The sequence below is a fragment of the Narcine bancroftii genome, chromosome 5, assembly GCF_036971445.1.
Source record: "Narcine bancroftii isolate sNarBan1 chromosome 5, sNarBan1.hap1, whole genome shotgun sequence".
Lineage (NCBI taxonomy): Eukaryota > Metazoa > Chordata > Chondrichthyes > Torpediniformes > Narcinidae > Narcine > Narcine bancroftii.
Genome location: NC_091473.1, coordinates 4554613 through 4578255, shown reverse-complemented (window position 1 = coordinate 4578255; position 23643 = coordinate 4554613). Strand labels below are relative to the sequence as shown.

General features: G+C 40.0%; 1 protein-coding gene across 8 annotated transcripts in view; it reads right to left on the bottom strand.

Annotated features, from left to right (window-relative positions):
• Positions 1 to 23643, bottom strand: part of twf2 (twinfilin-2) — a 168235-nt gene that overhangs the window by 120157 nt on the left and 24435 nt on the right. For 6 of the 8 annotated variants that reach the window (XM_069936581.1, XM_069936583.1, XM_069936578.1 and 3 more), the window contains exon 2: positions 416 to 493. In XM_069936581.1, coding sequence (XP_069792682.1) covers positions 416 to 437 — 22 coding nt within the window. In that variant the 5' untranslated portion in view covers positions 438 to 493. Of the gene's footprint in view, positions 1 to 415; positions 494 to 2460; positions 2588 to 16600; positions 16666 to 23643 lie in introns of those variants that run through there. The other 2 variants (XM_069936584.1, XM_069936582.1) reach the window with 2 other exon arrangements.

Genomic DNA, 23643 nt, shown 5'->3' with positions numbered 1-23643 from the left:
CAACTCTGTCAAAGTACTATCACCTAACCAGTGGTATTGATCAAAAAATGTTTTAATCTTCAAATGGAATTTAATGCAGTTTCATACTTTATTTTCCACTGGAGCAGCAGGGATATTAAAAAATGGACTGATCAAGAAATATAAGAAATTTTTAAAAATTATATTCAACTACTTAAAAAGTTGTTCTTAAATAGATCCAGATAAGTCAGAAATATAATGAGCAGGCAACAGCTTTTTACTGTCAATATGCATAGACTGTTTACTGTACTTGGCATACAACATCCCAATCTGCATAAATATAGCAGCTGTGTATATTTTGTACAATGTTATACACACATTCTCATATTTACTTACAGATGAATGTTTGGTCAAAATATAACAAGTTTCAAAGCAAAACAAGACAGACAAAACTCACCATCTCTGATTATGACCTTCATAACACGAATAGATCCATTGCGGGCCTTTGCAAAGAAATCCTTTAGTTCCCTGGTAGCTAAGAGAACCAAAAACATGTTGATTAAACAAGAGTCCTTAATTTTTTTCTTCCTAACAAAACTTGACAACGAACTAGTGTTATATAGACTACACCACTATGTCGATCTGCACTGTGTAAACTATGAAGTGCACAGTAAAACATCGAAGTTCCATAAGACTCCAGTATTAAATACTGCCTGCATGTGACCAGAAAACCTGACACCATCATGAGTGAACATAATCCCCAAATTTAGCTGGGGATGGCAAGGCCAATGCTTGCAGGAAGAGCTCAAATATATAAATATATTTTATACTTAGTACGACATCAGTACATCATATTGCTCATACAGGCTTATTTTTTCCTTTATTTTAATGAAAGGTAACATAATAAATGCACCGCATTAACTTTAATTTGTAGAACGCCTACAACATAAGGAAACCATTTATTCAGCAGTTCGCAGAAGGGAGCTTGAAATAAAGCATTAGCAAAAGAGCGAGATTAGCAAGGGTAACAGAACCTTGATTACAGAAGTCCTCAGAAAGACACAATGTGTGAGTGAGTTTTGGACTGGATGCCTGAAGACATGGACACCTACAATCAAGACTGATGTAGAGCTGGAGAGAGTTATAGATGGAGAGACAAGACTATGAACTTGTTAATTTTGGACAATGAGTACAAGGATGACAGCGGATTAGAATTTGTGCAGAATGGAATACAGGAAGCAGATGTGCTGAAGTTTAATTTAATTTAGATATACAGTATGGTAACAGGCCATTTTGGTCCAAGGGTCCTTAATGCCCAATTTAAAGCCAATTAATCTGCACCCCCAGTACATTTTGAACGGTGGGAGGAAACTGGGAGACCCCAGGGAAATCCACACAGCCACAGGGAGAACATACAAATTCTTTACAGACAATGCAGGATTCAAATCCTGGTCCCGAATGCTGGCACTCTAAAGGCATTGTGCTAACTGCTACGCCAATGAAGAGGGAATGCTTAAACAGCAGAGAACAATATAAATATAATATTCCTCCCTCTGGAATTTGTTTCTACTCTTCTCAAATGTTCAAGATTGCTTTTAAAAGTCAATCTCCAATGATTGATATATAGCTTTGAAATTGGAAGTTGAAATATACGTCATTGTTCAAAATGGGAAATCCAACCCCTATCTACTCTGTATTAAGAAACACAATCTTTTCAAATAAGTATGTAAGAACAAAATATTTTATGTTGGATATTCTGTCCAACTCCCCAACACTATTCGTGAGAGGTACCCTGGATTCTGTGATTTTACACGGCCTTGCAACATCCATCAAGTCTGATCACTGCCTTTCATTATTCCCCACCTACACGGATTTTCAAAATAAATTCCTTTGATGTCCATCTCGGTTAAGACACTTTCTCAATTAACTTTCATCCATGCTTCCAAACACATAATCCAGAATGATGGTACTATGCATCATTGGAAATATGACGACTTGAAGAATACTTTACAGTATTAGTCCCCATCAATGTTGGAACAATATTATGCAGATTCAAGATTCAATTTATTGTCATATAATAAAAACAGTGCAGTATTACATGAAATTTGTTTTCATCTGCTGTAAGGCAGACAGATTCTCTATTGGCAGAAATTGCCTGAAGCTCTTTTTACAGTCAGAGAAAGAGAAGCAAGAGTCCCCTCAGAGTAATTGTGTGCCCATGGATTCACCCCCAGCGCTCCTGCAGCCACATAGAGTCCAGTCCAAACATCAGCAGCCCAAACTCCAGATCCGAACCTCCGACACATTGAGGAACTCTTCAGCGCCCTCAGCACCCTCTCATATCCCAGCTTCGACACCTGGTACCCTTTCTGTTAACCCTGAGCCAGTCTCTAGCCGCCTGATGTGAATCCCTCAACTGCAGTCCACAGCTAGCATGGGTTCCTCGCCTTGAGTCACCGTGAGCCCGCTACCTGTGTGTTCCTCAGCTTCAGAGCCACTCACTGGTTCATTGGCATGGTCACCGTCTCCTCTTCTCTTCTCAAACTGGGTGAATGGTCTTGTCATTCTCTGGTTTCCAGCTCCAGTCCTCTGCTTCCCCGAAGTCTGTAACACATCATGGCTGCTGCCATCTTGGGTGCAGACCCTGCAGTCACAGAATTTTCAAATAAAACCACTGTCGGCTCCATTTACAGGCCTTTTAAAGCTTGCATGGAGCCAACAGCAGTTGGACTATGATCATTGACCATAGTGAGTTCCCAATAAATCTTCAGGGAAGTCCATGTTGGGGCCTCAGGATGTATCATTTGGAGGCCAAGTTTCTACTTAATCCAGTTATGCAGGTGTGAGAACTATTCCAAACGTCAGCAAGGTGATTGGGATAGATTAGAAGAGTGGGAATGGTATGGCAGATGCAAGAGAATGTGGATAAATGTGAGGCTATCCATTTTGGTGGCAATAAAGGGAAAAGGGAAGGTGCAACGAGTCATGGATGTCATGGTGCATCAGTCATTGAAGGTTGGAACACAAGAACAGCAGATAGTGAAGGAACAAATGGTATGTTGGCCTTTATTGCGAGAGGTTTTGAATACAGAAGCAGGGAGTTCTTACTGCAGTTTTGAGACATGGAGTCATACAGCATGGAAACTGACCCTTCAACCGTCTCAACCAAGTGTTTCACCCAAACAAATCCCACCTGCCTGCATTTGGCCCATATCCCTCCAAACCCACCCTATCCACATATCTTTCCAATATTTTCTTAAACATTGACATAGTTTCTGCCTCAACTACCTCCTCTGGCAGCCTGTTCCACACACTCATCTCCTTTTGTATAAAAAAGTTATCCTTCAGGTTCCTGTTAAATCTCTCATCTCTCACCTTAAACCTATGTCCTCTAGTTACCGATTCCCCTGCTCCGGGCAAAAGTCTCTCTGCTTTCATCCTGTCTACACCTCTCATCAATTTGTATACCTCTGATATTGGCCCTCATCATCCTCCACTCCAATGAATAAAGTTGTAACTTGTTCAATCTCTCCCTTGTGCTAAGGCCCAAGTTCTGGCAACATTTTCATAAAGCTTCCCTGCATCCTTCTCAACTTCACAAAATATTTCCTTTAGTACAGTGACCACAACTGAATGCAATATCCCAAATAGGACCTCATCAAAGTCTTATATAACTGTAACATGACCTCCCAAACTCTACACTCAATACTATGATTGATGAAGGCCAATGTGCCAAAAGCCTTTTGTCCACCCTATCCACCTGTGAAGCTACTTTAAGGTACTATGTATTTGTACTTGATCCCTCTGCTCTCCATCACTCCCCAGATGCTTTCCATTCATTGTGTAGGTCCTACTCATGTTATACCTCCCAAAATACAACACCTCATATTTATCTGCATTACATTCCATCAACCATTCCTCTGTTCACCTAACCAACTGATCAAGATCCTGCTTCAATCTTTGGTAACCACCCTCACTATCTACAATATTAGATACTTCTGAGTCATCTGCAAACTTAGTAAATTGCCATTTATGTTTTCATATAGAGCTATGGGCCCTGCACCAAACCCTGTGGCACACCACTAGTCACAGGTCTCCAGTCCGAAAAGCAACCTTCCTTGGTTTTCTTCCAGGAAGTCTATTTTCAATCCATTCTGTTATTTCTCCTTAATTTATGAAAATAAACCTTCCTAACATCCTACCCTGCATAACCTTATCAAATATTTTGCTGAAATTCATTTATCAAGCATCTACAGCTCTGCCTTTGTCAACCTTCTTGGTCTCATCTTTAAAAAGACTCCGATTTGTGAGACATGAGCTCCCATTCACAAACCATGCTGACTATCCTTAATCAGCTCTTGGCCATCCAACTGCATGTACTATACATCTTCTCCCTCAGAACATTCTTTTGTAACTTGCCAACAACAAATGTTAGACTCACTAGCCTATAATTCCCAGATTTTTTTCCTGCAGTTGTACAATAATAATGAGTTTATTATCATACACATTGTGCATTGTACATATGCACCAAAATTATTGTTGCAGCTTAACTGGAACAGTACTTGATAATAAAAAAGATGGAAAACAATGAAACTTTGATGAAGCCACACCTTAAGTGCTGTGTTTTAATTTATTGTGTTGTTCATGTATTTTTATCTTTGCTAATATAAAGGACATTGTTTGACCTGCTGAGTTTCTCCAGCATCGTGCTTTTACTTCAACCACTGTGTCTACAGATTTTCGTGTTTATTTGAGTACCGTGTGCAGTTTTGGTCTCCTCCTCTGAGAACCATAGAACATTGCAGCAAGGAAACAGGCCCCTTCAGCCCTTCTAGTCTGTGCCAAACTATTATTCTGCCTAATTCTACTGACCTACTCCCATTCCATAGGCTTCCATACCCCTCCCATTCACACACTTGCCAAATCCTTCTTAAATGTTATAATTGAGCCTGTATTCACCACTTCAGCTGGCAGCTCATTCCACACTCCCACCATCTGTGTGTGAAAAAGTTCCCCCCTTCATGTTCCTCCTAAATTTCCCCCTTCACCCTTAACCATGTCTTCTGGTTTGTATCTCACCTACCCTCAGTAGAAAAAGCCTACCTACATTTACTCTGTCTTGACCCCTCATAATTTTAAATACCTCTATCAAATCTCCCCTCATTCGTCTATGGTCCAGGGAATAAATTCCTAACTTGTTTTACCTTTCCCTGTAACTCAATTCCGGAGGTCCAGGCAACATCCTAGTAAATCTTCTCTGCATTCTTTCAATCTATAATTAGGTGACCAAATACTCCAAATTTGGCCTCACCATTGTCTTATATAATTTCACCACAACATCCCAATTCTTGTACTCATTTGATTTATGAAGGCCATAATACCAAATGCTCTCTTTTACAACCCTATCTACCTGTGATGCCACTTTCATCTGTATTCTTAGATCCCTCTGCTCTATCACACTTCTCAGGGCCCTACTGTTTACCGTGTATATCCTTTCTTGGTTTGATCTTCCAAATGCAACACCTCACATTTGCCTGCATAAAATTCCATCTGTGATTTTCAGCCCATTTTTCCAGATGGTCCAGATCCCTCTGCAAGCTTTGAAAGCCTTCCTCGCTGTCCACAATGCCTCCAATCTTGGTGTTATTAGCACACTTGCTAATCCAATTTACCACATTATCATCCAGATCTGGCTTCTCACGTATAGTCAATGTTGAATCCAGTTTACTAGCTCACCATGAATACTGAGCTTCTGAACATTCCTGATCAACACCCATGTGAGACCTTGTAAAAGGACTTTCTAAGGTCCGTGTAGTCAACATCCACAGCCTTTCCCTCATCAACTTTCCTGGTAACCTCCTCAAAAAACTCTATAAGATTGGTTAAACATGATCTGCCACGCACAAAGACATGCTGACTATTCCTAATCAGATTCTGGCTATCCAAATACTTGTTTTTCCGATCTCTTAGAATACCTTTCAATAATTTACCTACCATTGACATCAGACTCTCCAGCCTAAAGTTTCTAGGATTACTTTTGGCGCCTTTCTTAAACAAATGAACAAGATGAGCTACCTTCCAATTCTCTGGCACCAGATCTGTGGCTAAGGACATTTTAAATATTTCTGCCAGAGCCTCTGAAATTTCTACACGAGCCTCCCACAAGATCCAAGGGAATATGTTTTCAGACCCTAAGGATTTATCCACACTCATTTGTTTTAAAACATCAAGCACCTCCTCTTTAATCTGTATAGGTTCCATGACCTCACTGCTCGTCTTCCAAAATTTCTTTGACTCTGTGCCAGTTTCCTGAGTAAATACTGAGGCAATAAAACCCATTCAAGATCTCCTCCATCTCTTTTGGTAACATACATAGCCAATGACTCTGATCTTCAAGGCGACCAATTTTGCCCCTTACTATCTTTTTGCTCTCAATATACCTGTAGAAACCCTTAGGATTTTCCTTCACATTGTCTGCCAAAGCAACCTCATGTCTTCTTTTAGCTTTCCTGATTTCTTTGATACATTTCTTGCATTTTTATATTCCTCAAGTACCTCATTTTCTCCATCTTGCCTATACCTGTTATAGACCTCTCTCTTCTTCCGAAAAAGATTCCGCAATATCCCTCATATCCCTCAAAAACCAAGGTTCCCTGTGCCTGCTAACTTTGCCTTTAATCCTGACAGAAACATACAAACTCTGAACTCCCAAAATTTCACCTTTGAAGGTCCTCCACTTACCTCATACATCCTTTTCAGAAAATAACACATTCTAGTCCTTCCTCATTTCCTCAAAATTGGCCTTTTTCCAGTTGAGAATCTCAATCTGAGGACCAGACCTATCTTTCTCCATAATTAACAAAACTAATGGCATACGATCACTGAACCTAAAATGTCCCTCTGCACATATTTCTATCAGCTGTTCTGTCTCGCTCCCTAATAGGAGATCCTGTATTGCAGTCTCTCTGGTTAGAACCTCAATAGATTGATTTAAAAAACGTCCTGAACACATTTGCCAAACTCCAAGCCATTCAGCCCTTTTACAGTATGGGCATCCCAGTCAATATGGGAAAGTTAAAATCTCCTACTATCACAATCTTATGCTTCCTGAAGCTGTCTGCTATCTCTCTAAAGATTTGTCTTCCAATTCTCGCTACTGGTAGTCACACCTTTCCCATTTCTCAGCTCCACCCAAAAAGCCTCAGTTGAGAAGTCCTCTTGTTTGTCCTGCCTCAGCACAGCTGTGCTATTTTCCCCGATGAGCAATGCTGCTCCTCCCCCTTTCACCCCCTGTTCTATCATGTCTAATTACTATGCTTGCTACAGCATAGTAATTGATTCTCTACAGGCAGATGAATAGTGTATAATAAGAATGTCCTTCCTCAGTTAGGGGGACAGATAACAGGTACTGTGAAAGGGATCTAGATGGTATGTTGCCTCCCTGGTGCCAGGGTCTGAGATAACTCAGATTGAGGAGGACCAGAACATTAAGCTGCCAGTCCTGTACCTCCTGCAATCAAGTTTCACTAATGGCCACAATGTCATAATTCCACATGCCAATCCATGGACTAAGCTCGTCTGCCTTTCCTACAATACTTCTTGCATTGAAATAAATGCACCCGAGGACATTTCCACCACGTACAAGCTTTTGACTTTTTGCATTACATGCAATTTTCACATCATCTTTTCCCTCCTCCACTTCCCCATCTCCTTTGGCATTCTGGTTCCCATCTCCCTGCAAATCTAGTTTAAACCCTCCGGAGCAGCACTAGCAAACCTTCCTGCAAGGATATTAGTCCTCCTCCAGTTCAGATACAAACCGTCCTATCAGAACAGGTTCCACCTTCCATGGAAGAAGTCCAATGATCCAGAAACCTGAAGCCCTCCTTCCTGCATGTTGTCTTTAGCCACGTGTTAAGCTGCAATACCCTCCTATTTCTAACCTCGCTAGCATGTGGCATGGGTAGCAATCTTGAGATCACAACCTAGAGATCCTGTTCTTCAACCTAGTAACCTAACTCCTTGAACTCTCTTTGCAGGATCTCCTCACCCTTCCTACCCACATCATTGATTCCTACATGTACCACAACATCTGGCTGCTTACCCTCCCTCCTGAGAATGATGTGAACTCAATCTGAGTTATCTCAGACCCTGGCACCAGGGAGGCAACATACCATCTAGATCCCTTTCACAGTACCTGTTATCTGTCCCCCTAATTGAGGAAGGACATTCTTATTATACACTATTCATCTGTCTGTAGAGAATCATGCGGATCTTGCTGTAGCAAGCATAGTAATTAAACTCATTTACAAATGGTTTAATAAAGAGCTTTAGTGTAGGACCTTCAGTAAAAAAACTGACTTGAAAGTTGTTTTGAGATTAACTTTCACATAAAACAAAAGTATATTTCTGTTGATAAGGAAAGACGTCATATTAGTCACAAAGCTGCAAACTATGTAACACCATAATTAAAAGACATTATTCAACTTAAACATTTTGTTACACACAGAAAAATAGTTAAACAATAAGAATCTTCAGAAGTATCTTTGGAAAAGACTACAGCTGACAATATTTCATTGTGACAAGAAGATAAGCAGGAACAGAAAGTTCCTCGATATACTTGGTTAATCAAAAAGCTGACAGGAGAAATGAAATTATTAAAATTGCCAATTAGTCAATAATTTGTGCCAATTAGTGAGCATCTTGAGCCAAGAACTTACAGATCCGCACGTAGACATTGGTTTACTATATAAATCAAGTCTTACACCTGTGTGGGGTACTCAGGACAGAGAAAGAGTCACTGAACTCTTTCTTGTACTTCCTCACTCCCGCTAGCGATACTGCAGTTGAAGTAATAAACAGTTTGTATTTTAAACTGGTTCCGTTATTCTCTGCTGTATTCTTTATTCATATCGCGGACTGACTTTAACATGTCCAAAATTCTTAATTACTGCAGCCAAACAGGTACTTGTTAATAAAAACCATGATGTTGAACTAATTGAATTAATTTAAAAGAGACAATAAGTACAAAGATGTGACTTGGAATAGCACAGACATCCCTTTTGTGCTATCTATAATTTGTGTACCAAGGGGAAGTTCAAGGGTTTGATAGCTGTTGGAAAGGAGCTGCTCTTGAACTGAGAGCTGCTGGTTTTCAAGCTTAAAATTAAAAAAAAATGTAAAGATACAGCATGCTAAGAGGCCATCCTAACCCATGAGGCCACGTCACCCAAAGACACCAATTGACCTACAAAGCCCACATATTTTTTGAGGTTATGAGGAAACCAGAACACCTGGAGGAAACGCACGCAGACATGGGCAGAATGTACAAACTCCTTACAGACAGCAAACAGATTTGAACCTGGGTCACTGGTGCTTTAATATCATTGCACTAATATTCTAACTGTCCTGGCATCCAGCTTTTGTATTTTTTGCCCGAAGATAGAACATTGAATAGTACAGCATAGTACAGACCTTTTTCACACCTCTAATGTTATGCTGACCCATATATTCCTTCCAAAAAAAGTACTAAACCCTCCATATCCCATAACCCCTCCATTTTTCTTTCATCCATGTGTCTGTCTAAGAGTTTCTTATATGCACCCCCCCCCCCCCACCCCCACCACTGTTTCAGCCTCCACCACCCTTCCCGGCAAGACATTCCAGGAACCAACAAATCTCAGCATTAAAAAAAAAACTTACCCATATGTCTCCCCTAAACTATCCTCCCTTAACTTTGTACACATGTCCTCTGGTGTTTGCTGATCCTGGCCTGGGAAACAGGTGCTGGGTGTCCACCCTATGTATGTCTCTCATAATCTTGCAGACCTCTATCAAGTCTCCTCTCATCCTTCTATGCTCCAAAGAGAAAAGTCCTGGCTCTGCTAACCTTACCTCATAAGACATAGCAGTGAGAAGAGGTTATGACCAGCATGAGAAGTCCTTTATGATGTTAACTGCCTTCTTGAGGCACTGCCTCACACAGATGTCTACAAGGGATGAAAGGTTAGAGACTATGGTGGATCTGGCTAGGTTTGCTACCTTCTGTGCCTCTAGGTGCTTGAAATGCCAAACCAGACTGTGGTCAACCAGCCACACTTTCCACTGGCCACTTGTGAAAGTTTGTATTTTTGAAAGTGTATTCAATAACATGCCAAATCTCCTCAAACTCCTGAGGAAGTGGAGGCATTGCTGTGCCTTCTTCATAGTTGCCTCAATGTGCTGCCTTCAGAAATGATTTCTGAAATATAAACTCCCAGGAACTTGAAGGTTCTGACTCTCTCCACCCCTTCCATTCAATGGAGATAGGTGCATAGTCCCCAAGCCTTTCCTTCCTCAAATAAACATGAATCTGCTTTGTCTTGGCAATGTTTTATTTTTATTTTATTTTTTAAAAAATTTTTTATTTTTCACACCATAAATCACATTAGCCATGATATACACTTTTTCTTTTTCACACATATACAGTGACTTTTTCTCCCCAGCCTCCCTCCTCCCAGGCCACCCCCCCACCCCCCCCCCTCATCCATTTTAGGTATACAATCTAGGTTGCATAAAACCAGTCAGACAATGTTGTCATTCAACAAAAATACACCAGAAATTCTACTGAGTCCATTCTTTTCTTTCCTTCTCCTTCCATCAACTTAGGTAATGTTTGTCCCCGGTAGGTTTTCGCTATTGTATTTAATGTAAGGCTCCCATACTTGTTCGAATATTTCAATATTATTTCTTAAACTATATGTTATTTTTTCTAATGGAATACATTTATTCATTTCTATATACCATTGTTGTATTTTCAAATTATCTTCCAATTTCCAGGTTGACATAATACATTTTTTTGCTACGGCTAGGGCTATCTTAACAAATCTTTTTTGTGCATCCTCCAAATCAATTCCAAATTCTTTGTTTTTTATGTTACTTAGGAGAAAGATCTCTGGATTCTTTGGTATATTGTTTTCTGTTATTTTATTTAATATCTGATTGAGATCATCCCAAAATATTTCTACTCTCTCACATGTCCAGATTGCATGAATTGTTGTTCCCATTTCTTTTTTACATCGAAAACATCTATCAGATACTGTTGGGTCCCATTTATTTAACTTTTGCGGTGTAATGTATAGTCTGTGTAACCAATTATATTATATCATACGTAGCCTCGTATTTATTGTATTTCTCATCGTTCCAGAACATAATTTCTCCCATGTTTCCTTTTTTATCTTTATATTTAAATCTTGTTCCCATTTTTGTTTAGTTTTACCATTTGTTTCCTCATTCTCCTTTTCTTGCAGTTTAATATACATATTTGTTATAAATCTTTTGATTAACATTGTATCTGTAATCACATATTCAAGGTTACTTCCCTCTGGTAAACTCAAATTGCTTCCTAATTTATCCTTCAAGTAGGATCTCAGTTGGTAATATGCCAGCGCTGTATCTCCAGTTATATTGTACTTATCTCTCATTTGTTCAAAGGATAAGAATCTACTTCCTGAAAAACAATTTTCTATTCTTTTAATCCCTTTTTTTTCCCATTCTCTAAAGGAAAGGTTATCTATTGTAAAAGGGAGTAGCTTATTTTGCGTCAATATTAGTCTTGGTAATTGATAATTTGTTTTATTTCTTTCTACATGAATCTTCTTCCAAATATTGAGGAGATGATGTAGTACTGGAGAAGTTCTATGTTGTACCAATTTTTCGTCCCATTTATATAATATGTGTTCAGGTATCTTTTCCCCTATTTTATCTAATTCTAATCTCGTCCAGTCTGGTTTTTCCCTTGTTTGATAAAAATCTGATAGGTATCTTAATTGTGCAGCTCTATAATAATTTTTGAAGTTTGGCAATTGTAAGCCTCCTTGTTTATACCATTCTGTTAATTTATCTAGTGCTATCCTCGGTTTCCCCCCTCTCCATAAAAATTACCTTATTATTTTCTTTAACTCTTTGAAGAATTTTTCTGTCAGTTGTATTGGCAATGCCTGAAATAAGTATAATATCCTTGGAAAAATGTTCATTTTAATACAGTTTATCCTTCCTATCAGTGTTAGTGGTAGATCTTTCCAATGCTCTAAATCATCCTGTAATTTTTTCATTAGTGGATTGTAATTGCGTTTATATAATTGGCCTAGATTTTTGTTTATTTGTACACCTAGGTACACTTATTGCCTGCATTTGCCATCTGAATGGAGATTCCTTCTTAAATTTTGAGGAGATGATGTAGTACTGTAAATTTTGAGAAATCCGCATTATTCATAGGCATTGCTTCACTTTTATTTACGTTTATCTTGTAACCCGACACTTCTCCATATTCCTTCAATTTCTTATATAATTCTTTTATTGATAGTTCTGGTTCTGTTAAATACACTATAACATCATCCGCAAATAGACTGATTTTATATTCCCTGTCTTTTATTTTTATTCCTTTTATATTATTATCTATTCTTATCAATTCTGCTAGTGGTTCTATAGCTAGCGCAAACAATAAAGGTGATAGTGGGCATCCCTGCCGCGTTGACCTGCTTAAGTTAAATTGCTTTGATACATGTCCATTTACTGTCACTTTTGCTAACGGTCCCTTAAATAATGCTTTAATCCAATTAATATACTTCTCCGGTAAACTGAATTTTTGCAATACTTTGAACAAATAATTCCATTCTACTCTGTCGAAGGCCTTCTCTGCGTCTAAAGCAACTGCTACTGTAGGTGCTTTATTTCCTTCTACTGCATGAATTAAGTTAATAAATTTACAAATATTATCTGTCGTGCGTTTCTTTTTTGATAAATCCAGTTTGGTCTAAATTTACCATTTTCGGTACCTGTTCTGCTAATCTGTTTGCTAATAGTTTAGCTATTATCTTATAATCTGTGTTTAGCAAAGATATTGGTCTATATGACGCTGGTGAGAGTGGATCTTTCCCTTGTTTTAGTATTACTGTAATTATTGCTGTTTTACATGAATCTGGTAAGCTTTGTGTTTCATCAATCTGGTTGATTACATCCAGGAGGGGCGGTATTAATAAGTCTTTAAATGTTTTGTAGAATTCTATTGGAAATCCATCCTCTCCTGGTGTCTTATTATTTGGTAATTTTTTTATTATCTCTTGTATTTCTACTGTTCCAAATGGTTCTGTTAATTTATTTTGTTCCTCTATTTGTAGTTTTGGTAGTTCAATTTTAGTCAAAAATTCATATATTTTCCCTTCTTTCCCTTCGTTTTCAGTTCGGTATAATTGTTCATAGAATTCTCTAAAGTTTTCCTTAATTTCTTTTGGATTATATGTAATTTGTTTGTCATTTTTCCTTGATGCCAATACCATTTTCTTAGCTTGTTCTGTCTTAAGCTGCCATGCTAGGATTTTGTGCGTTTTTTCACCTAGTTCATAATATTTCTGTTTTGTCTTCATTATATTCTTCTCTACCTTATATGTTTGTAATGTTTCATATTTTATTTTTTTATCCGCCAATTCTCTTCTTTTAGTTGTATCTTCCTTCATTGCTAATTTTTTTTCTATGTTTACTATTTCCCTTTCCAACTGCTCTGTTTCCTGATTATAGTCCTTCTTCATCTTGGTTACATAACTTATTATTTGCCCTCTAATGAATGCTTTCATTGCGTCCCATAGTATAAACTTATCTTCCACTGATTCCGTATTTACTTCAAAATACATTTTTAATTGTTTTTCAATAAATTCTCTAAAATCCTGTCTTTTAAGTAGCATGGGGTTTAATCTCCATCTATACATTCTTGGAGGGATGTCCTCTAGCTTTACTGTCAATATTAAGGGTGAATGGTCCGATTGCATTCTCGCTTTATATTCTGTTTTTCTTACTCTATCCTGCATACTAGCTGATAACAAAAATAGGTCTATTCTTGAGTATGTTTTATGTCTAGCCGAGTAGTATGAGTATTCCTTTTCTTTTGGGTTTTGTTTCCTCCATATATCCAAAAGTTTCATTTCTTGCATTGATTTAATTATAAATTTGGTTACTTTGTTCTTCCTGTTAATTTTTTTCCCCGTTTTATCCATATTTGGATCCAAATTCAGGTTGAAGTCCCCTCCTATTAGTATGTTCCCATTAGCTACCTTCAAAAAGTTATCTTGCATAAACTTTTGATCTTCTTCGTTAGGTGAATATACATTAAGTAGATTCCAAAACTCCGAATATATCTGACATTTTATCATAACATATCTCCCTGCTGGATCGATTATTTCCTCTTCTATTTTAAATGGCACATTTTTACTAATTAATATAGCCACTCCTCTTGCTTTTGAATTATACGATGCTGCTGTTACATGTCCTACCCAATCTCTCTTTAATTTCTTGTGCTCCAATTCAGTTAAGTGTGTTTCTTGGACGAATGCTATATCAATTTTTTCCTTTTTCAGTAAATTTAGTAGTTTCTTCCTTTTAATTTGGTTATGTATTCCATTAATATTTAAAGTCATATAGTTCAGCGTAGCCATTTTATATTTTGTTTATCTTCTCTTTCCGTTTTTCCATCATTACCTTTTCTCCTTTTCCATTTCTGTTTTCTTATTTTCAACTCTTTATAAGACAACATTCCTACAACATCCAACATTTTCCTTATTCTCCTATTTATATCTTCTTTATCCCCAATCTCCCCTTCCCCTCCTGAGTTGTCCTTTATCCCTTGTCGGACAACCACATCTCCCCTCTCCATTTGGGTTTGCGAATCCACTCGCAAGCGTCAACTGATTTTGCAGTGACCGCCATTTCCCCCCACCCAGCCCCCCCCAGAAAAGATTTCACTTTTCATATGTCACAAAGGTCACTCTTTTAATTCCCTCCTTATTCTCTCTATTCCATTACCTTCCCTTATTAATTCTTGTCTATACTATCTATATTTTCCTCTAAGTACAGATGCATTCACGTATGCACATTGTCTCTATTCACTCTTATACCTCTTTACCCGCATACATATCAATCGTGATCATTTTTACTCTCATTACCCGTCTTCATCCCTCAGTCTATTTTTGTCTTTACCCACATACATATCAATCGTGATCATTTTTACTCTCATTACCCGTCTTCATCCTTCAGTCTATTTTTGTAATTGTTCTGCAAATTTTCGTGCTTCTTCTGGATCTGAGAATAGTCTGTTTTGTTGTCCTGGAATAAATATTTTCAATACCGCTGGATGCTTTAGTATAAATTTATATCCTTTCTTCCATAAAATCACCTTTGCTGTATTGAACTCTTTTCTCTTCTTTAGGAGTACAAAACTTATATCTGGATAAATGAAGATTTTTTGCCCTTTATACTCCAGTGGTTTGTTGCCCTCTCTTACTTTTTCCATTGTCTTCTCCAGTACCTTTTCTCTTGTAGTATATCTTAGGAATTTTACTAAAATAGATCTTGGTTTTTGTTGTGGTTGTGGTTTAGAGGCCAATGCTCTATGTGCCCTTTCTATTTCCATTTCTTGCTGTAGTTCTGGACATCCTAGGGTCTTAGGGATCCAATCTTTTATAAACTCCTTCATATTCTTGCCTTCTTCATCTTCCTTAAGGCCCACTATCTTTATGTTATTTCTTCTGTTATAATTTTCCATTATATCTAATTTTTGAGCTAGTAGTTCTTGTGTCTCTTTAGTTTTTTTATTAGATTCCTCCAATTTCTTTTTTAAGTCTTCTACCTCCAATTCTGCTGCTACTGCCCGCTCTTCCATCTTGTCCATTTTCTTTCCCATTTCTGTTAAGGTCATATCTATTTTATTCATTTTCTCTTCTGTGTTGTTTATTCTTCTTCTTAAATCATTAAAGTCCTGTGTTTGCCATTCTTTAAATGACTCCATGTATCCTCTAACAAGAGAAAGTATATCCTTTATCTTGCCTTTCCCTTCTTCTTCTATTTCACTGTACTCTTCCTCTTCTTCTTCCTCTGGGTTGGCCATCTGTTGTTTCTTTGTTGGCCTTTTCTTCTCTTCTTTCTTGTTTCCATTGTCTTCTGTGGTCTCTTCTTGCTGCAGGTGTTCTGCAGCTGTCGTTGCCGGCTGTGGAGATCGACTCCCCAGCTGGTCCCCCCTCCCGTCGGTGTGTTTTTTTTCATGCGCGGTTGCGCACTTTTACTCGGCTCAGCGAGCCATTTTTGTAGTCCTATTTCTACCGACCTGAGGAAGCGGGCTTCTCTCTCCACAGCGGGCCTCTTCGGACAGGTAAGGCCTTCTCCTTCTTCCTCCGTTGTCTTCTCTTCTTCTCTTCTTACCATTGATTTTGATTTTTCTTTTTTTGTCGCCATCTTCTTTCCACCTTTATACTCACTTTTCTTTAACTTTTATTTCTGCACCTTTGTATTTTCTCTTGTTTTTCCCGACTTTTCTGGAGAGGGCTGGAGTTCACCGTCCGGCCACTACTCCATCCCGTGACTCCTCCCGTCTTGGCAATGTTGAGAGCAAGTTATTGCTCAGGCATTGAGATGAATCAGGACCCCGATGAGTTTAAGGAGTGTAGAAATCCCTGTGCACTAAATGCTGAAACATCTGAATTTCCAAATAGTTGATTATCCAAATTTTACTGACAAGTACATCCATGATGGCCTGGGAAATGTTCATATAAGAAATATACAGAATAATTTGTTTCAAATTCAAAATTAATGAGCTCATCGAAGTTGGATGCATCCCTACCTCCAAGACTCCTCGCTAGCTCATCCTACTTATCCACATTTGCTTAGAACTGATGCAGAACCAGCAGACCTTCATTGTGTAGAAAGTATGACAATTAGGGCTTAGACAAATATAGCTAGGATCCTGCTCCCAGAATGCTTATTTTAAAAAATATATTTTACTTTGTTTTTTTTCCCCCCATAAATAAACATATCAAAATTTTCCATTTTCAAAATAAATCCCACCATCCTCTTCACAGTACAAATCCATACATCGTCAGGGCTTACAGCTGGGTTTAAAAAAGGAAAGGCTCCAGTGGGATGGACACTTATATTTTAATAATAGCAGCACCTTATATATATTCAGGCCCTTATATATTCCATATATTGTTGCCATTTTTAAAAATTAAATGTCATATTGGTTCTTTATATTAAATGTGTTTTTTTTTCCATAGATATACAACTGTTCACCTCTATCTTCCATCATGCCAGCTGTAGAAGGGAGTCAGATTTCCAAGTTATCGCAATACATTTCTTAGCCACAGCTAAAGCTATTTTAACAAATTAAATTTGGAATTTAGTTAGTTTATTACTCATTTCAATAAAGTTGCCCAAAAGATAAAGCTCCGGGTTATCAGCGAAGGCCACTACTGTTAATATTTCAATAATACCTTGCCAGAAAGGTCTCACCTTCACACACAACCACACACCATGTTCAAAAGTTCCTATTTCTATTCCACATCTAAAACACATCTCCGACGTTTCAGATTTTGAAATATGTAATTTCTGTGGAGTAAGGTATAATTGGTGTAGAAAATTATATTGTACTAATCTGTATTTTGCATTGATAATTGACATGATGCTATCCAAACACCAATTAAACCAGCTTCTTTCCATTATTGCAACTTCTAAATCTAACTCCAAACTCTCTAAACCTGGTTTTGGATTTTCAGTCTGGAGTGCAAAGTACATCTTAGATATAAATTTAGGTGTGTTCCCCAGCCAAATCATTCATTCCATCTCACTAATTTCATTTGAGTCCAATTTTGGTCCCCATCTTTCTCTCAAGAACAATCTTAACGTCCGGAGTCTTGTGATGGAGTAGTGGCCGGTAGGGTAAAACCAGTCCTATCCAGAAGAAAAAGTCAAGACAAAGCATAACAAATATAAAGTTTAAGAAATAGAAGATAAAATTGCAGAGAAGAGAAAGAAGATGCCACCCAAGAAGCAAAAAGTAAAAACAACTGTGAAAAAAGAAAAGTCACCGGAAAAGAAAGAAGGCGGCCTTACCTGCACGAAGAGAGCCTGATCTCAGAGGTTGGTGCCGGCCCCACGGAGTCGCGACCCCCCCCGACCAGTGGACTGCAAAAATGGCTCTCTGAGCCAAAAAGTGTGCATCTGCGCAATCAAAGGTAAAAGGAAACACCAACGGGAGGAGGGCTCAGCCGAGGAGCGAGCAACCACGGCGCAACCAGCTGAGGGAGGCGGCAGGAGAGAGAGTGAGGAACCAGGCGAGGAAGAAAGTCGATGGGGTGAATGGCAAGAGGAGACCCGACAGATGAGCAGCCCAGGAGGGGAGGATCAACAACAAGAGACTCGACAAAGTGATACAAGCAACTCATCAGGAGAATCAGAAGAGACACTATAAAGAAGAAGACACAAACACAGGTATAGACACAGAAGAAGAGGAAGAAGAAGACCAAGATCTTCACAGAGAAATAGAAGGTAAAACAGATGAACAGAATATAGATAAAGCCTTTTTCAAAAAACAAATGAGAGCATTAAAAGAATGGTTGTCATTAGAATTTAGTGCAATTAAAAGAAAAATGAAAAGAACAGAAGATAAAATGCTAAGTTTAGAACGGGTCATGACAGAAATAGGGAAAAGAATAGAAAATGTGGAAGAACGAGAAACGGCTGTAGAAATGGAAGTAAACGACTGAAGAGGAAAATTGGAAGAAAGTGACAAAAAAAATTAAAGAGACACAAGAGTTGTTATCTCAGAAAATTGATATGTTGGAAAATTATAGTAGGCGAAACAACATAAAAATAGTGGGCCTGAAGGAGGGTGAAGAAGGCACAGACATGAAGGAATTTATAAAAGGATGGATCCCGAAGGTCCTGGGAACGACAGAAATGCAGGAAGAAATAGAAATAGAAAGGGCACACAGAGTACTAGCTCCGAAACCACAGATATATCAAAAAACAAGATCCATCTTAGTAAAACTTTTGAGATATACGACAAGAGAAAATATACTGGAGCAGGCAAAGAATAAAATTAGAGAAGATAATAAACCATTGGAACACAAGGGTCAAAAAACATTTTTTTTTAAACCTAGACATAAGTTTTGAACTCTTAAATAAAAGAGTTTAATACAGTAAAATCGATTCTTTGGAAAAAAGGTTATAAATTCATGTTAGGACATCCAGCCGTGCTTAAAATATTTATACCTGGGGAGCAAAACAGACTGTTCTCGGATCCGGAGGAAGCACAAGAATTCGCAGACCGTTTGCAGGATAGAAGGAGAAATTAAGAGATGTAATAAGAATGAAGAAAGGTGATAAAGCATATATAAAGATGTAAAAACAATGTATATGTAAAGAACTAAAGAGGGAAAAGAGAAGGGAGGAAGGAAGTAAGGGAAAAAAGAAAGGGAGAGCTTTGTTATATGTGTTTAAAAAAAAGTGTTTTCTGGGGGGGTGGGGGGGAGAAAATAACTGTCACTGCAAAATCAATTGACGCTTGCGAGCAAGATCGCAATCCAAATGGAAAGGGGAGTTGTGGTTGCCCGGCAAGGGATAAGGGGCAATTCAGAGGGGGGGGGGGCATTTGGGGATAAGGTAATATTAGGTGTGGGAATTGTTGGAGTATTTTATGTTTTAAATGTGTTGTCATACATTGAGTTTAAAAAGGGAAAACAGAGATGAAAATAGGAAAAAGGGGGATGGAGGTGGTGATGAAGCGGAAAAGAGGTATAAACAAGATGCAAGATGCTCTCATTTGAACTTTATGACTATAAACATTAATGGAATACATAACCAAATTAAAAGGAAGAGGCTATTAAATTTACTGAAAAAAGCAAAAGTAGATATAGCATTTGTGCAGGAAACACATCTAACTGAAGTGGAACATAACAAATCAAAGAGAGACTGGGATCAAAAGTTTATGCAGGATATTTTTTTGAAGATTGCAGATACACAAGGAAATAGATTGATAGGAGGGGATTTTAACCTTAATTTGGATCCAATGTTGAATAAGACTGGACAAAAGACAAGCAAAAATAAAGTAGCCAAATTTATGGTTAAATCAATGCAGGAAATTAAACTTATGGATATATGGAGGAGGCAACACCCAATAGAGAAGGAATATTCATATTATTCAGATAGGCATAAAACATACTCAAGGATTGATATGTTTTTGTTGTCAGCCCATATTCAAGGGAGAGTTAGGAAAACTGAGTATAAAGCTAGGCTACTATCAGATCATTCACCCCTGTTATTAGCAATAGAACTGGAAGACATCCCACCAAGAACATATAGATGGAGATTAAACTCCATGCTACTTAAAAGGCAGGAATTTAGAGAGTTTATTGAACACCAAATTAAAACATATTTTGAAATAAACACGGAATCAGTGAAAGACATTCACATTATGGGACGCATTGAAAGCCTTCATTAGAGGGCAGATAATAAGTTATGTAACTAAGATGAAAAAGGACTACAATCGGGAAATAGAGCAGTTGGAACGGGAGATAGTAAGTACAGAAAAAGAACTAGTAAAAATGGATGATATAACAAAAAAGAGAGAATTGGCAGACAAAAAACTAAAATATGAAACATTACAAACATACAAGGTGGAGAAGAACCGAATGAAAACAAAGCAAAAGTATTTAGAACAAGCGACAAGAACTGCATTGGCATCAAGTAAAAAGGACAAACAAATTACATATAACTCAATAAAGATGAATGAAAACTTTAAGGAATTTTATGAACAATTATACCATACTGAGAACGAGGGGAAAGATGATAAAATAGAAGAGTTTTTAGCTAAAATTGAACTGCCAAAATTGCAAGAAGAACAAACTGATAAAACCATTTGAAATATTAAAAAAGCTGCCGAACAATAAAACACCAGGAGAGGTTGGATTCCCAATAGAATTCTTTAAAACATTTCTTCTTCTTTGGCTTGGCTTCGCGGACGAAGATTTATGGAGGGGGTAAAAAGTCCACGTCAGCTGCAGGCTCGTTTGTGGCTGACAAGTCCGATGCGGGACAGGCAGACACGATTGCAGCGGTTGCAAGGGAAAATTGGTTGGTTGGGGTTGGGTGTTGGGTTTTTCCTCCTTTGCCTTTTGTCAGTGAGGTGGGCTCTGCGGTCTTCTTCAAAGGAGGTTGCTGCCCGCCAAACTGTGAGGCGCCAAGATGCACGGTTTGAGGCGTTATCAGCCCACTGCCGGTGGTCAATGCGGCAGGCACCAAGAGATTTCTTTAGGCAGTCCTTGTACCTTTTCTTTGGTGCACCTCTGTCACGGTGGCCAGTGGAGAGCTCGCCATATAACACGATCTTGGGAAGGCGATGGTCCTCCATTCTGGAGACGTGACCCATCCAGCGCAGCTGGATCTTCAGCAGCGTGGACTCGATGCTGTCGACCTCTGCCATCTCGAGTACTTCGACGTTAGGGGTGTAAGCGCTCCAATGGATGTTGAGGATGGAGCGGAGACAACGCTGGTGGAAGCGTTCTAGGAGCCGTAGGTGGTGCCGGTAGAGGACCCATGATTCGGAGCCGAACAGGAGTGTGGGTATGACAACGGCTCTGTATACACTTATCTTTGTGAGGTTTTTCAGTTGGTTGTTTTTCCAGACTCTTTTGTGTAGTCTTCCAAAGGCGCTATTTGCCTTGGCGAGTCTGTTGTCTATCTCATTGTCGATCCTTGCATCTGATGAAATGGTGCAGCCAAGATAGGTAAACTGGTTGACCGTTTTGAGTTTTGTGTGCCCGATGGAGATGTGGGGGGGCTGGTAGTCATGGTGGGGAGCTGGCTGATGGAGGACCTCAGTTTTCTTCAGGCTGACTTCCAGGCCAAACATTTTGGCAGTTTCCGCAAAGCAGGACGTCAAGCGCTGAAGAGCTGGCTCTGAATGAGAAATATATATTAAAACATTTAAAGAGCTATTAATTCCTCCTCTCCTGGAAGTAATGAACAAGATAGAAGAAACACAAAACTTGTCAGATTCATGTAAGACAGCAATAATTAAGGTAATGTAGCAGCGGCTACATTGCTCCTGCAATAACACACACAACGAGATGGGTTGAGCTCAGTGAGCAGAGTTGTGGATTGCAGGCTGCTGGGCTGCGCTTATATTCCCAGCTGAGAACCGCACTGGAGGGCGCTGACGTCACCCTGCGTCTCGTGGTCCCCAAGCATAGGTTTCTGAGCCCTGAGCTGGAAGGAAGGGAAACACCAACGGAGCCATTTTGGCTGCCTGCCCCGCCTCGTGGCTTACAAGCGGGGCCAGTTCGCCTGCCTTGAGGTGAGCCGCCACACAGCACCTCCCCCCAGAACCGGCGCCAATGTCCTCTTTTGCTGGGTGGCCTCGCTGCTTGGGCTGGGCAACGACCACGGGCTCGGTGGGAACGAGGGGCTCTGGCTTCAGCCTGTCCATGGTAAACAGCTCATGCCTGCCGCCCAAGTCCAGCATGAAAGTCGAGCCGGAATGCTGTATAACACTGTACAGCCCCTCGTAAGGTCGCTGCAGAGGTGCTGGGGTCGGGCCCCACTGAACGAAAATGAACTCCGCGGAAAGCAGCTTGCCAGGAAAGTGAGACGGGCGGGTGTCATGCCTGGGCGGCGGTGGGGGTTCAAAGGAGTCCAAGCATGCCCTGAGGTGAGAAAGTAGTTCGTGCGGCAACTGCTGGGGATTGTGAGGTGCATTTATGAACTCACCAGGTAGTGCCAGTGGCGCACCGTAGACCAGCTCATCTGATGATGCCTGCAGATCTTCCTTGGGAGTGGAGTGGATGCCCAGGAGCATCCAAGGTAGTTCGTCCGTCTTGTTGGGACCGGTGAGGTGGGCCATGAGTGCCGATTTAAGGTGGCAGTGCAGATGTTCAACCAGTCCATTGGCCTGTGGGTGGTAGGCTGTGGTGCGGTGTATCTGGATCCCCAACATGTTGGCAAGTTGTGCCCAGAGCACAGATGTGAACGTTGGAGAGGTGAGCCGGGACGCTGAACTGGGTGACCCAACCATGCAACAGTGCTCGGGAGCAGGAGTCGGTGGAGGGGTCTGGCATCGGGATCTCCTCGGGCCAGCGAGTAGTGCGGTCCACCACCATAAACAGGTAATGGTTGCCCCGGAAAACGGATAAGGGCCTGACGATGTCCACATGAATGTGGCTGAACCGTTCCTGGACGGGCTCGAACTCCTGTACGGGTGCCCTGGTGTGTCTGTGCACCTTGGACATCTGGCAATGGGTGCATGTTCTGGCCCAGCCCGCGATCTGCTTCCACAGCCCATGCCATAAGAACCATTCTGGCACCATCCAGACCATGGATCTGATGAACTGATGTGAAAGGTCATGGATGTGACGGAAGACCTGCCTGCGCCACTGCTGGGGAACCACTGGTCATGGAGTGCCCAAGAAGATATCGCACAGGATGGTGCCTTCGCTGCTCAGAGTCGGGAGGTCTCAGAACCGTAGGCTGATGATGGCGGTCTTGAAGGCCCTCGTCTCCTCATCAGCTTCCTGGTCCCGGGAGAGCTGGTTGAAGTCGAGGCCAGGCGTCAACGCGCAGATGGGGGGGTTGCGAGAGTGTATCGGCAACCACATTGTCATTCCCCGCCTTGTGCCGAATGTCAGTGGTAAACTCCAACACGAAGGAGAGGTGACGCTGCTGGCGGGCTGACCAGGGATCCTTTGCCATTGCAAGCGCCTGGGTGAGGGGTTTGTGAAAATGGTAAAAGTCCTCCCCTCCAAAAAATAGCAGAAATGCCGCACTGCCAGGTACATGCCAGGTAAATCACGGTCAAAGGCACTATATTTGCGTTACGGCGGGCAAAGCAGG